General features: G+C 47.6%; 1 protein-coding gene across 1 annotated transcript; it reads left to right on the forward strand.

Annotated features, from left to right (window-relative positions):
- Positions 1-957: 957 nt before the first annotated feature.
- DMRTC2 (DMRT like family C2) lies at positions 958-12,942 on the forward strand (the record flags this gene model as incomplete). The annotated part of the gene is made up of 9 exons (XM_080645510.1): positions 958-983; positions 6,944-7,171; positions 7,254-7,408; positions 7,693-7,769; positions 8,035-8,209; positions 8,354-8,480; positions 11,306-11,366; positions 11,513-11,675; positions 12,830-12,942. 9 exons carry the CDS (start codon positions 958-960, stop codon positions 12,940-12,942), a joined length of 1,125 nt encoding a protein of 374 aa, XP_080501636.1.
- Between the last annotated feature and the right edge of the window lie 2,335 nt (positions 12,943-15,277).

Genomic DNA, 15,277 nt, shown 5'->3' on the forward strand with positions numbered 1-15,277 from the left:
TAGCACTCAAGTCCCCACAGGAAGTGGGAGGAGAAAAAGAGTATTTGGGTTCCTCCCGGTTACTGAGCATGACAGTCACATTGCCAGTGATCCTCCTCCCTCCACCCGCTGCTCCTGCTCACTTCACCATGAGCACTGCCCACTGCCTCCCCCTCTCCACCTCCCTGGACGTGTTTGGCCCTCCTCACACCTTCCACACCTCCATAACCCTCATGGACCACAGGACAAAGCAAAAAGGCAACTCTGTGACTTTATTTGGTTATGTTAAAGGGTCTGGGTGTTTGTCTGGTCCAGTTAAATAGTCCTAAAGGTGAACAGGAGGCCTGAGAGGATGCCCCAAGCAGGACCCCGACTGGAGGGCTGTGCACCAGCAATCTGGGCCTTCTGTAAGATGTTGAGGACCTCAGTCACTCTGATGGTCCCAATATAGTGAAAATCTGTTAAAAGTTTGCGATATTCACGAGCACAGCCCATGAGGAGGAAGGTTGTATTGAGAAACCCTGCAAGGAAGAGAGGGAGGAGTCAGGGGCACTTTCAAGACTCAGATGCTTCTGCCTCTCCTGCTTTCCCACCAAACTTGGGCACCAGGGACCTTCTTCCTTGGATTTCATGTGCCTGGTGCCCACAACCCCAACCCCCTCTTCAGATCCCACCAGCCTCTCTCAGATGGGAAGGTGCCAGACAGCACTTGGTATGGAGCAGGCATTTGATAAAGTTTCTCTCTTCTCACCTGCCTGAAATTTTATGGTGGAACTGTAACACGTGGGTGCATTGTGGGGGCAAGAATCGGTGGTAACAAAATTGGGGAGGCAATCCTTAGAGTGCTCCCCAACACAGGTTGGGCAACTAAGGGAAGAAAATGTTGTAGGCTTAGGAGTGTCCTTGAGTTTCACAAAAGGATCCAAGTTAGTGAGATTATTGCAGAGATATGTCCGGCAAACACGGCTATAGGAGGCAATGGACAATCCAGGCGGTGAAACGAGGTAGGAGACTTGCTGGGGGTAAGATGAGGATGGGCTGCAGCCTTTAAAACCCACAACTCCCCTTCTGTTCCCTGAGGAGCAGAGATTAGAGAGCTCTGATCAGTGTTGTTGTCCACACCCAGAGTCCAACCCTCCCACCCTCCCCTTCACTCTGTTCTTCCTACTCGCTCTGCCCCAAGAACAACTTTGCCTCTCCTTCAGTGTCCACTCACAGCAGCTTCACAGGACTCAGATGTTGGGGTCACCATCTATTTTTTTTTTCATTTCCCTCCCCCCAGAAGTCCCTCTGCTCCTCTCTCCTGGTGTCTCATCCTTTTCTTTGTTCCCAGGTTGCCCCGCTCCCCCTGGGATTGCCCACCTCTTATCCAACCCACACGATAACCAGCTGGGTCCTGCCCCTCTCCTGCCAGTGTCTTGAGGTTATTCCCAAAGATATAATGTGGTAAATATCTGGAACTTCAGCCTAGAGGCCCTGGGTGCTGGGAATAAAGCTAGAAGTTGGAAGAACTACCAAAAAAATAAAAGCTTCTTCTTTCACCTGTCTTGATGAGCACCAGCGTCTCCTCACAGCCCTCACTCAGCTTACACACCATGCTCCTCATCAGTAACCATTTCCAGTTCTGGAAACTAACAGCTCTGAAGAGTGAGGATGTTGCTTCATAGCACAAAAGAGCCCCAACCCCTAAACAGAGAATGATCTTCCAGTTATCTGTCCCTCACAATACCTACACCACCCCTGAACTGCCAACCAAGAGCTCAGCCTACACAGATCCTGTCCCTTGAGGAACACAGATATCCAACCCCCTCCCGCTGGGGGTCCCAAAGCATCCAGTACCACAGGACATACAAGGCAGAGTGGAGATGGCCCCTATGAGGCAGAGCAGCTGCACAGGTCTCAAATCCTGAAGTCCCATGGTCCTATGTCAAGGTCCTGGATGCTAGTGGTCAGTCTGGAGCCAATTTCAATCTAGGTCTCAAGCTTCCTTCTTTTCAGACCCTGGATTCTCTGTCCACCTGCCTCTGAGTCACTGTTTCTAGAGCAGAAAATTGATTATTATTTTCTATGACATAGGCTCCCTGAGACCTTCAGGGACACAGATCTTCTCATTTCCATCGTCTCCCCTCCAACTTAACCTGGACCCACCACATTAGCTTCTCACTCCCCTGCTTAGGTCCTCCCCATTAGACAGGGCGTTGAGCAGAGGATACTGGCTTATTCAAATACCGCTATTCTCCAGGGACAATAAGATGAGAATGACAAATGCATGTGTGGAAATTAACTGACATATTACTAAATAATCCTTGGTTCCCAAAAGAAATTTAAAAGTTTTTAGAAATGAATAATATTGAACATACTACACACACACATACACAAGTGCATGTAAAATCTGGTGAAAACTGAATTAAGGTCTATAGTCTAGTTAAGAGTATTGTACCAATGTCAATTACCTTCTTATAAACTACAGTTAAATAAGATATCCCTATGGGGAAGAGGGAGAAAGGGTTTAAGGAACTCTATATACAATTTTTGCAAGTTCCTGTGAGCTAACAATAATTTCAAAATCAAAAGGTTTTTTTTTTAACTACTCATCAAAATTTGGGACAAATCTAAAGCAACATTTAGAAGTAAATTTATACTTTAAATACATTTATCAAGAAACAAGAAGCATTAAAAATATGTTCATGGTCCTGCCCAGGTTCAGTTGTTTGGAGCATCATCCCATACACCAAAAGTTTGCTGTTTGATTCCCGGTTGGGAAGTAACTGATCAATGTTTTTCTTTCAAAATGATATCTCTCTCTCTCTCTCTCTTCCTCTGTCTTTCAAAAAATCAGTAAAAACATATCCTCAGGTGAGGTTTTTTTAAGTTCATGATTTAACTCAAGAAGTTATATAAAAAGCAACAAAGCATCCCCTCCAAAGGATTGAAATGAAGTTGGTACAAATCAACAAAATAAAAACAACAATAAATCATTACCAAAAAACTAACATTCATTCCTTGACAAAGTAAGATAATTCACTAGCAAATCTAATTAAGAGAAAAAGAGATGATGCAAATAAAATGCAGAATGAAAAATAGGAAGTAGCAGGCATCAGATGTTTTAGAAATAATAAAAGTATTAATAACTCTACATTTATAAATGGAAAAACCCAGATGAAGTAGATAAATTTCTAAAACAATATGAAATGCCAGAATTGGCATGGAAGAGTTAATGCAGTGTCTTAAACCAATGAGAATGACTAAGGAACTCCAGCAAATTGACAAGAAAGAGAGCAACCCCAGTCTAAAAATGTCCCAAGCACATAAAGAGGCAATTCTCAGAGGAGCAAAGCAAAAGGCTAACAAACATGTGAAGAGACCCTTGAACTCAACTTGAACTCTTCTGGACCCTGAGGAAGAGAGAAGAGTTCTGATCAGTGTCTCAGGCCCAAAGCACCATTGCAGGGAGGACTCTGGCAATAATCGGTTAAATTAGGTTTACAAATACCCGTTTCTGGTATATCCTAGGTACACATAAGAGAGATTTCCACCTTCATCTACAAGGGAACAAGTACAAGGCTGCAGCGTTATTGTGGTGGCCGTAAGTTGAAGGCAAGGTGGGCATCCTTCCCAGAGACCTAGTGAACACTCAACACAGAGGATGCACACCATGGAATGTCACCCAGCCGTTAGAAGGAACAAATTAGATGTACACATAACATGTACATGGATGGATCATAAAAGCACAGTGCAAATTATTTTAAATAGTAAAGAATACAATTATCCCTTGCATATATCAAAACCTCATGGAAGTAAAATGTTGCACCTCTTGCAAGAACACACACAAACCACAAGATATGCATTAGCTAGCTGAAATGGGTGCCTAAGGAAGGGCTAGGGAATGGGGATTACTGAAAATAACTAAAACAATGTAGGCTGTACATAGTCCAGAGACCAAGTCGGAATCTTCACCCTCCACTTAGCTGTGCAACCTTGTGCAATTTGAACACATTTACAAAGTGCATTATAATGTATCTCAAGTGTACAATTTTTTTAACACATTTATAAAATAATGCATCTTATTAACATAAAGTGCCAGGCAAGGGCTAAGCTCTCCATAAGTGGTTCCTCCCCCCTCTCTTTTACCTAAAGAATCAAGGTCAACCTCTTCAGCTGGCTTTCAAGTCTCCCATTCACCCCACCCCACCCCCCAACCCCACGCCCCTGGGCTGGCCCCAAGCCACCTTTCCCGCTGTATCCAGTACTGCTCCCCTGCACAGCAGTCCAGCTAGAGGTCACCGGCTGCCACACTCTTCTGTCCAGAATGTCTGACACACAGGCTCTGGATCCCAGAAATCTTGGCAGATAAGAGGCCTGTGACCAACAGAACAGGGACACGGGGATGAGAAGTCAAGGCTGACAAAGGATCACGCAAGGAGGTTGATCCCATCAGAGGAGACAGCACACAGCAGCCTGGGATGCGAACGGGCAGGAGCCAACCACCTGAGCAAAAGCGGGGACACAGCCAGAAAAAAAAAGAAAAGAAAAAAGAAATGAAATCCTCAAGGAAAAGGGGTTTAAGTGGTGGCTGGAGGAGATGCTGAGAGAGGGGGCGGGGGGGGGGGGGGAGAGACACACATGACACATGAGAACCTTGCCGGGAGCCAGAGGAGGCACGGCCAGAGCTGCAGGGAAGTGGGGAGTGGGGCACAAGGACCAGGGTCTCGGGGGCAGGGGGACCGGACAGAGCACGCAGAGAAAAGTGGACAACACACGAAGGATCGGAAGGGAAAGTGTGGGACGAGTCTAATAGGAATACACAGAGAAGGCAATGGGTCCAGGGAGCAGCAGCGAGTGAACTCTGGGGGGCAGATGCACACCAAGGGTGGACCGGGCGAAAGACAGAAACACTGCAGTGGCGGCGGCGAGGGAAGTGCAGGACGTGCGGAAGGGGCCACGCTGCTAGGGAAGGAGGCGTGAGGAGGGAAGCAGTCCGAAAATGAGCGTTATGGACAAGCGGAGGGACTCCGAGAGAACAGGAAAACCACGTTAGGAAAATCAGCACCAACCCGGACAAGAAGAGACACAGGAAAGGGGCGCAATCGAGGGGAGACTGGGAAAGGAAACAAATCACAGGGCAGATCAGATTGGGAGTTGGGGCGCCCGGAGAAAAGTGAGAGGAAACACGTGCGTCCACGCAGCAAAGCGGAGCCACCCCGGAGCGTTGAGGCCAAGAGTGGCGACGCAGTAACAGGCCGATGGCAAGGCCGCGCCTGCGCAAACCGATCCCAGATCCCGGTCAACGCTTGCCAGAGGGGCGGGTCTGCGCTGGCTGTTGGGATGGTGGGGAGGGGGGAGGGGGGAGGGCCAGCCTTGTCCTGGAAGCCGAATTCTACGCCCCACGGGCCACCTCCCCCCCACCCCCCCAAAGCATAAGAACAATCTGGAAAGGCAAGACACAGGGAGAGGGGAAATGGGCGTGTGTCTCAACTCGAAGCGCTATTGGCTGGCTGGCTAGCCCACGGGAAGAGCAGGGCAGGTAAGGGGCAGGCCATTCGTGAAGAATCTTGAAGCTCATTGGTCGCTTGCCTCGCGGCAAGAAGCGGCACTTGAAGCTCATTGGTCCTTCTGAGGAGGGGCGGGGAAACAGGAGCGAGCGCAGCCGTTCCTGAGGTCACTTCCTCACCGCGTCCTTTCGCCTCCTCCTGAGTGTGACCCAGCTCGAGACTGTGGTAACTGTGGGCTGAGGATGCGAACACGACCCCGCCCCTCCCTGTTCCACCTCCCTCTTTCTTGCGCTGGACACCCCCCCTCCCCGCCCCCCACATCCTCTCGCCTACACCTGGCTTCCCCCTCGCGCTTCCCCTCCCCCACCCTGTGGGCCTTCGCTGCCCCGCCCCCTCCCTGGGACCCTGGAACCGGCCACAGTACAGCTTTTGGCGGGACAGCTGCTGAAAGGGGGGTTTTGAGCAACAGCTGCATGAGGGGGTGCACTGCGGGAGTTGGGATGGGCCCCCAATTGTTGGGTGTGAGCAATGGCACAGAAAGTGTGGGGCACAGGGATGCGCAGGTTTGCGTCAGAGTTTGGAGACTGTTGAGTGCAATAGTGGTATTCCTCCGGGGAGGAGAGTGCTAAATCAGGGCCCGGCACGTGGAAAGGGCTCAAAACGCATTTGTTGAGAGAATAAAAATAATTATTGAAAGTGGGGCAAGAAATCCATGAGAAGAATGGAATTCCTGTGGGTGCAAGAAAGTGAACTAATCAAAAGGGTTGCAAAGGGGAAGTTGAATTGCAGGGCATGCATGAGCTGAAAGGGGAGCATAAACTATTTGTACGAACTGGATAAATGCAGGCGGGAAGAGGGGTCATGGTTCAAGAAAACCTGTTGGAACAGGGTGGTTGTGGAAAGGGAATGAAGGATTCCTTGCAGGGGGCATGAGAGTGTGTGAGCATGCCTAAAACCGGGATTTGTGCATGGGAAGGTACAGGTGAGCAGAAGAGAATAATGCTCGCATTGAAAGAATACATAGGAGCCTGGCCTTTGTGGCTCAGCGGTTGAGCATCCACCCAGGTACCAAGAGGTCGCCAGTTCGATTCCCTGTCAGGGCACGAGCCGGGCTGCTGGCTCAGTCCCCGGTAGGGGCCGGGCAGGAGGCAGCCGATGGATGCTGTTCCTCTCTCATCAGTGTTTCTATTTCTATATCCCTCTCCACTCCTCTCTCTGTAAAAAATCAATAAAAACACATTTAAAAAGAAAAGAAGGAATACGTAAGTAAGGAAAGAGGAGAGGGGTTCTTGGGAAGAAGGAGGGTGCCTGAGGAAGAGAGAGGGGTGAAGAAGGGAGAAGGGAGGGTGAAAGCTGAGCCCAGAGGGCAGGATGGAGAACCCCCCCCCGCCCAGGTGTGGCCTCCCAGGGGCAGGAGGGCTGGTCAGGAGACGGCTCACCTGGCCCTCCTGGCCCTTCACTCCTGCCCCCAGATCCATGGAACCTAATGAAATGCTTGCTGCCCACCGCTGCTCCTCAGACTCTGCCACAGGGGATGAGACCAGAGTCCCCCAGGGCACCGAGCTCATGCCTAAGAGAGCTGTCAGTCGCTCTCCAACCTGCGCCCGCTGCCGCAACCACGGTGTCACTGCTCACCTCAAGGGCCACAAGCGCCTCTGCCTCTTCCAGGCTTGCGAGTGTCACAAATGCGTCCTCATCTTGTGAGTAGGGGGTCCCGGGAAGGGAGGAGGATGCGTTCCATCTCAAGGGTGGCTGATTTTTTACTCACAAGCCTCCTTTTAGGGAGCGCCGGAGGGTCATGGCTGCCCAGGTGGCCTTGCGCAGGCAGCAGGAGGCACAGCTAAAGAGGCACCTGGCTCAGGAGCTGATGAGAGGGGCGGCTTCTCCTAAAGCTTACAGCCACGTCAGGAAGGCAGCCACGCGACCAGGGCTTCCCCGTGAGTGTCTCTGGCTCAAGGTGGGACTGGGATTCGAGTGGAGAAAGCATGAGTCGGGAAAAGAGTCCCAGGCATACACTGAATTGTTGTGTGACCTTGAACAAGGTGTTTTTATTCTCTGGGCCTTAGCCTCCCCACCTTTACAATGTGATCACGTGTTGGGAGGCTGCGTTGAGATCTGTGGGTAGAAAAGGGCCCAGGCAAAGAGGAGAACTCCGTTTTCAGTTGGAGTGGGATGGGGTCGGGAGAAAGGATTCACCAAAGCTCTCCCTGGTCCCCCACAGCCGGAAAGGAGAACAAAGCGCCCCAGCCTCAGACCCTCCATGGGGCAGTCCCACTGGCACTGACCCCCCCTGAGAAGGTAAGGAGAGCTGGGCCCTGAGGGAGTCACTCCTCTCCTAGCCCCTGCCCAGACCCCTTTCTCTCTGTCCTTGTCACCTGGGTTCTAGGTCAACCCTGACTTGCTGTATCATCCTGGGCAAATCTCTTCTCTCCATGGACAAGATGAGGAGGTGGGATTTCACAGCCCTCCAAGCTCTGAAGTTTTGGAGTCCTACCTCATCCTAGAACATACCCATTTCTTTCCCAGCCTTGCACCTGACTCCATGTGTATTCTGCCCTTGCAGGAGAATTCCCAGGGGCCTCTGCTGCTTAGCCGTCCCCCAGAACCCTTGCCTTTGCCCTGGACTCCAAGTGCTTGGACCCCTGGACATTGGCTGCCTCCAGGCCTTTCCATGCCGGCCCCAGTAGTGTGCCGCTTGCTATGCCAAAAACCTGTTGTCCCTCTGCATCCCTTCCCTGGTAAGATGAATTTAATACATGTTTGAATGCCAGTGTGCCACTGTATCAGAAAGAGAAGAGGAAGAGGATACAGACCAGGAAGAGGGAGGACAGAAGTCATGACCTCTGACCCCTATACACTCTGCATTCTCTTCCCTTCATTAGGCTTTGACCCTGGCATCTCCCTCCGGCTGCCCACTCATGGACCCCTCCCAACCTGCACAGGATCTCACCCAATACTGACTGCTCCTCTTCCTGGAGAATCCCAAGGGCCCTCTGCCCTGCCCCACACGTGAGTCGGGAGAGAAGATAATGTGTTTATTGTGTGCCTGTGAACCTTTGTACAGTGTTTTTACCTATTTTGAGCCTATTTTTATCAGCAAATTAGAGACACTATTACTTCTCAGGTTGTCATGAGAATTAGTAATAATAATATCTAATACACCTAGCACGGGCCCTGGCCTTGAACAAATAGTAGCTATTAAATCAGCTTAAACAGATAAAATGAGGTCAAATTACCTGCTGAAATGGGGGCAAGGGGATGATGATGAGAGCCTTAGAGGCCAGGAGAGAGGCGAGAGGACATTAGAGAAAGCTTCCTAAAGGTGGGCCAGACTGCTCCTCAAGTTCCATGGGGATTAGGGAACTAGGGGGAGGAAAATCAGACTCTGGTAGGGCAGGAACAGTTATCCCATTTTGTCAGTTTTTACAAAATTGACACCGATGATTTCCTATAATCCTCACAGTAGCCCTGGAGAAAGAAGCTGGCAGGGGTTGTCATTTCACAGAAAACAAAGCACGCTAACACAGGGGAAGGGACTTGTCCAAGGCCACAAAGCCTAATGACCCAGCAGTCACTCGGATTCCCAGATTTGAATACAGTCACAAGCACTTAACAACAGGGATGCATTCTGAGCCATTTCATTGTTGTGCGAACATCATAGAGTGCACTTACACAAACCTGATGGTACAGCCTACTACACACCTAGGCTGTGTGTTATAGACCATTGATCCTAGGCTACAAACCTGTATATCCTCTTACTGTACTGAATAGTGTAGGCCAAGCATGTCAAACTCGCGGCCCACCGGCTTCAAGTTTAACATGCTTGGTGTAGGCAATTTAACAAGATGGTAAATATTTATGTATGTAAGCATAAAAAAGGTACAGTAAAAATATGGTATAAAAGCTAAAGTGTATGGGACACTTACCATGTAATCTCATTTTGTTTAGTAAGTATAGTGCAGCCTAAATGTGAAGTGTTTGTAAAATCTACAGTATTAGGTATTATTATTGCTAATTCTCATGACAACCTGAGAAGTAATAGTGTCTCTAATTTAGTGATAAAAACTGTATAGGACACTTACCATGAATAGAGCTTACAGGACTGGAAGTTGCTCAGGGTGAGTCAGTCAGTGAGTGGTGAGTGAATGTGAAGGCCTAGGACCGTGGTCGGCAAACTGCGGCTCACAAGCCACATGTGGCTCTTTGGCCCCTTGAGTGTGGCTCTTCCACAAAATACCACGGCCTGGGCGAGTCTATTTTGAAGAAGTGGCTTTAGAAGTTTAAGTTTAAAAAATTTGGCTCTCAAAAGAAATTTCAATCATTGTACTGTTGATATTTGGCTCTGTTGACTAATGAGTTTGCCGACCACTGGCCTAGGACATGACTGTATTTACTGTAGATTTTATAAACACTTCACACTTAAGCTGCACTACATTTATTAAACAAAATGAGATTAAATCAAGACCAAGAGAAAATAATGGGGTAAACATGAGATGTATGAGGTTGCTGTTGTAACTGTTTTACAACAAGCTTTGCTTTATGAGTAGAAAGATAACACTAAAAAGTATAATATAGCCCAGCCAGTGTTGCTCAGTGGTTGAGCATTGATCCAGGTACCAAGAGGTTGCTGATTCAATTCCCAGTCAGGGCACATGCCGGGGTTATGGGCTCCATCCCCAGTAAGGGGCATGTAAGAGGCAGCCGATTGATGATGTTTCTCATCAGTGTTTCTATCTCTGTATCCCTCTCCCTTCCTCTCTCTGTAAAAATCAATAAAAACATATTTTTTAAAGGTATAGCATAGCCCTGGCCAGCTTTTCTCAGTGGTTAGAGCTTGGCCTGGCACTGGAGGGTCACAGGTTTGATTCCCAGTCAAAGGCACATACTGGGTTGCAAATTCATGCCCCTGGTCGGCATGTGCAAGAGGCAAATAATCGATATCTCTCTCACACTGATGATTCTCTTTCTTTCCTTCACCTACACTCTCCCTTCCACTCTCTCTAAAAATCCTATATAATAAAAGGCCAGCGACCATAAGCATAATGACTAGAACAATCTCTCGACCAGTCGCCATGAGGTGCATTGACACCTCTCGGTCCCGCCCCCTCCCAGCCTGCAGGCTCCGATCGCCACATGGCAAACGGGGAACCACAGCGAACTGAAGCTAGTGGTGGCGGGGCGGGACTGGTGAGTGGGCGGAACAGCCGACCTCTTGGTCTATCCCCCTGGCCCGCAGACTCCAGGGAACCGGAGCCACAAACCCGGGGCAGGGGTGGGGGAGTGAGGGGGGAGGGGTGGCAGCGGGGCAGGACTGGGGACTGGCCAGCGAGCAGAAGATGGCCCTGATCACAGGCTAGGCCTAGGGACCCTACCCACACACGATTTCGTGCACTGGGCCTCTAGTAAATAAATAAATAAATAAATAAATGGAAAAAAATATTCTTACTCCTTGGGTGAGGATTAATTTTTTTAAAAGTATAGTATAGTGAATACATAAAGCATTAACATAGTGGTTTATTATCATCAAGTATTATGTACTATACATAATTGTAGACTTTTACATGACTGGCAGCACAGCTTTGTTTACACCAGCATCACCACAAACGTGAGTAATGCATTGCACTATGATGTTACAATGGCTACACATCATGAGGCAATAGGAATTTTTCTGCTCCATTATAATCTTATGGGACCAACAATGTATATGTGGTTCATCATTCACCTAAACATTGTATGTGGTGCATGGCTGTATAGAAAAATCCTGCCCCTCATCCCATGTGTACATGTCTGTTCATGTGTTTAATATTCCTGGCATCTTCTCTCCTTATTTCTAGATGCTCAACTTTGATACTTCAGCCCTGTGGTACCCCAGACTCTCTTCTGCTTCAACCACAGGTCCTTGGAAAGAAATGGGATCCAGGACCCTGGGAGGAAGTTGACCTGGGAAAGGGAAGAGTAGGGGATAGTTGGGGGCTGAGGGAGCACTTGAAGGGTAGGCAGAAGTGGGGGGTTCCCACTCTGTTTCTCTCCCTTTCCTTCAGGCCCCCCGAGTCTCTCGCCTGACCTGGACCTCTGCCTCCGCAGAGCGGCAGCTGCAGCGGGAGGCAGCTGAGGCTCTTGTGGGGCTGAAAGATTCATCCCAGGCTCCCTGCCTGACCCCTTCTGTCCCCACTAACTCTGCTTGGATCTCCCTGCTCCATCCAGGTAACCTGTTTCCTGAAAGGAGAGGATGGGGTAGGGATGGTTGTGAGATGGGGGTACTGGAGTAAGCAGGAACTAACCAAGGACATCAGGAGGTCAGCAGTTTAAATGTCCTCAGGCCAGGCCCCAAGCTTCTCAACCTAGCCCCTAGGGATTGCAGTTGAGAGTTATTCAGTGGATCAGTTTTATCATTTTTGTGCTCAAAAGCAAATGTCCAGTGACCTGATGACAAGGAGAGTGAGGCCCTGGGGGAGGCAAGGACTTGTTTAAGGGCATAAAGCAAGACAGTGGCAGATTCTGGTCTCCTGGCTCCAGGCCAAGGCTCTCTCTACACAAATTACCTGCTGACGGTTGGAGAGGGGCTGAAGAGGTAACAAGGGTCTGGCCTGGAAGGGGATCTAATGACTGCATTTGAGAAGTTTCCATTCTACTTGGGAAAACTGGATGCCTTCACAACGCTCAGTGACAAATCTGGAGAGAACACAGGAATCTCGAGAAAAAGAAACCTATGGGGACAGAGCGGGAAGACTGAGAATTCTCCTGTCCAAAACAGTGGGTTGCCATGGTGTGCTGATGAGGAAACTGTCCTGGAAGAACAGATAAAACAGGAGATGAGGCCGGAGAGGCTTTTCTGATCATGGAGGTCTGGCATGCCAGTCTTAGGAGTCTAGCCCAGCAGCTGTGCATGAAGGGGAGCCAGAAATGTTTCTGGGCTAGACAGGGACATATTCAGAGAACCTGAGCTTTAGAAAGACAAGTACAGCGGCTGTGATGGAGGGATTAGAAGAGAGAAGACTGGAGGTGGGAAAATCATTGAGGAGAAAGTGTTTGCTGTAATCCAGGTGAACAAAAATGAGACCTAGGTTGGATGGCGTAAAAAGAAGGGGTTGCTGCTCAGCCAGCATGGCTCAGTGGTTGAGCATCAACTATAAACCAAGAGGTCAGGGTTCAATTCCCAATCAGGACACATGCCCAGGGCGCAGGCTCGATCCCCAGTGTGGGGTGTGCAGGAAGCAGCCAATCAATGATTCTCATCATTGATGTTTCTATCTCTGCCTCTCTAAAAACAATTTTTAAAAAAAAAAAAATTAAGAAGGGGTTGGGAAGGGGCGGGGAATGGATGTAACCTGGTCCTGCCCCCTTTTTCCTGCCTATAGCTCCTGCTGGAGGAAGAGGATTCCAGCCTGTTGGCCCTTCTCTCCGACCCAGTCCAGCCTCCTCCGTGGCTCTGCATATTGGGCATCTGGGTTCCATCTCCCTCCTAAGCTAGAAGCCCAGAAGTGGGGGCCTCACTGGGGCAGGTGCAACAGCCTGCAGACACTGCATATTTGGTATTTTATTGAGGGATTTGTGCAGTAAGAGCTTCAGCTTTTTTTTTAAGCCTTCAGGTGCTTTGTTATATTTTGGTTCCTTTTTCAGCATGGGCATTTCCTTAGCCAATGGTGGATATTCTCTTACCCCCTTGGGTCTTGGGACCTTTTTAATATCCCAACCAAAGATGGAACTATGCAATTTAAGTTTCAAAATAGGTTTTTGCATGAATTCATGTTCCAGGATATTTATTTGACATGTGATTCTGTACATACCTGTGCACTTATGTCTGTCTCCATGCATGCAAAAACAGAAGAGTATTTTCATTTTGTGTCTAGGTTTGTATAAATAAGGAAGAAATAAAGCTTTGTTGTTTTAAGCCACTGAGATTTGGGAATTGTTTGTTACCAAAGCCAAACCTAGTCTATCCTGACTGACACAAAGGACTTGTTCATTTTACTTCTCAAAGTGAAAATTGATTATTCAGGAACTACCACAGATAAATACAAACATGTATTTCTTATGGCCAGATAAGAAGGAATGCTAGAGGGAGACAGTGGGAGATTCACTGATTCCATAATTAAGTGCCTGCTCTGTGCCAGGCATAGACAGTGTTCAGCTGTCCAGAAGGCCACAAACTGAAGTGAACTGCAGGGCCAAGCAGGTCATATAAATGAGTAAAGAAGGCCAAGTGAGCCCTAGAAAATGTGCCCTGCCTTACGGGGAAGCCTCCTTTTGGCTCTAGTAGATGATTGCCAGGCAGGAGGGAATGTAGGCTCAGTTTTGCCATATCTTCTGATTTTTTCAAGAGAATCTGGAAAAATAGATTTCTATGTAAAACGTCCTAATTTTCAAATGTTGGCTCAGTTTTCTTCTCTAAATTCTCTATAGGCCAAACAAAACATATATTCAGGCCAGCTTTGGCCAATAGAATGCCAATTTAATGCTATTCTAACATTTTTCAAATAGGGAAACTGAGGCCAAGCAAGACAGGAAGAATCAAATTAGTCATAATCAAGGGTGTTGCCTGAACTAGGAAAGTTCATGTCTCTAAGTTTCAAAGGACCCCTAAAAGGTTTGAGACAATTATTACCATTTACTGAGTACCCACTGTATGTGATTCCCATATATCTTCACAGCAACTTGGTAAACTATGCATGATTACATTCATTTTACAAATAAAGGAACAAGCTTAGATATAAGTCTCTTACCAAAGTATTTTAGGGAAAATGTCTAGGCAAATATTGGGGGAAGTTTCCTTCTCCTTGTCAGGCCCAAAATCAATTAGTAGATAATTTTTATTAAACATAGAGTGAGCCCTAACCGGTTTGGCTCAGTGGATAGAGCGTCGGCCTGCGGACTGAAAGGTCCCAGGTTCGATTCCGGTCAAGGGCATGTACCTTGGCTGCGGGCACATCCCCAGTAGGAGGTGTGCAGGAGGCAGCTGATCGGTGTTTCTCTCTCATCGATGTTTCTAACTCTATATCCCTCTCCCTTCCTCTCTGTAAAAAATCAATAAAATATATTTTAACAAAAAATAAATAAATAAATAAATAATAAACATAGAGTGAAAAATTCAGGACTCCAGAAGCCCGACATGAGTCTCAAGGGTTTTTCAAAAAGTATTTTATATTTCTACTCAATATATCTTTAAGTAATAGTAAGATCTTACTTGCATTTTTTTCTTAGTCCTCTGCTGTTGAGTCCTTCTCCTTGAACTGTTCCAGATATATGAAGACCTGTTGAGCTATTCCAAATATATTAAGACCTGGAGACATCCATCCCCATGCCCACCTGTAGAAAGGGCAGTGGACATGCCTGATCACTGACTCATTTTTCTTTTTTTTTCTTTTTTTTTTTCTTTTTTTTTCTTTTTTTTTTATTAAGGTGTTATATGTGTACATATCTTACCATTGCCCCCCCACCCCACTCCCATACATGCCCTCACCCCCCCAATGTTTTGCATCCATTGGTTACTTTTATATGCATGCATATAAGTCCTTCAGTTGATCTCTTATTTCCCCCACCTCTCCCTAACCTTACCGCTGTAATTTGACAGTCTGTTTGAGGCTTTACTGCCTCTGTATCTATCTTTTTGTTCATCAGTTTATAATGTTTTTCATTATCCCCAAATGAGTGAGATCATGTGGTATTTTTCTTTCATTGACTAGCTTATTTCACTTAGCATAATGTTCTCTAATTCCATCCAGGTGCCTACAAATGGTAGTAATTCCTTCTTTTTTATGGCAGCATAGTATTCCATTGTGTAGATGTACCATAGTTTTCTGATCCAG

This window comes from Plecotus auritus, assembly GCF_963455305.1.
Source record: "Plecotus auritus genome assembly, chromosome: 10".
NCBI lineage: Eukaryota > Metazoa > Chordata > Mammalia > Chiroptera > Vespertilionidae > Plecotus > Plecotus auritus.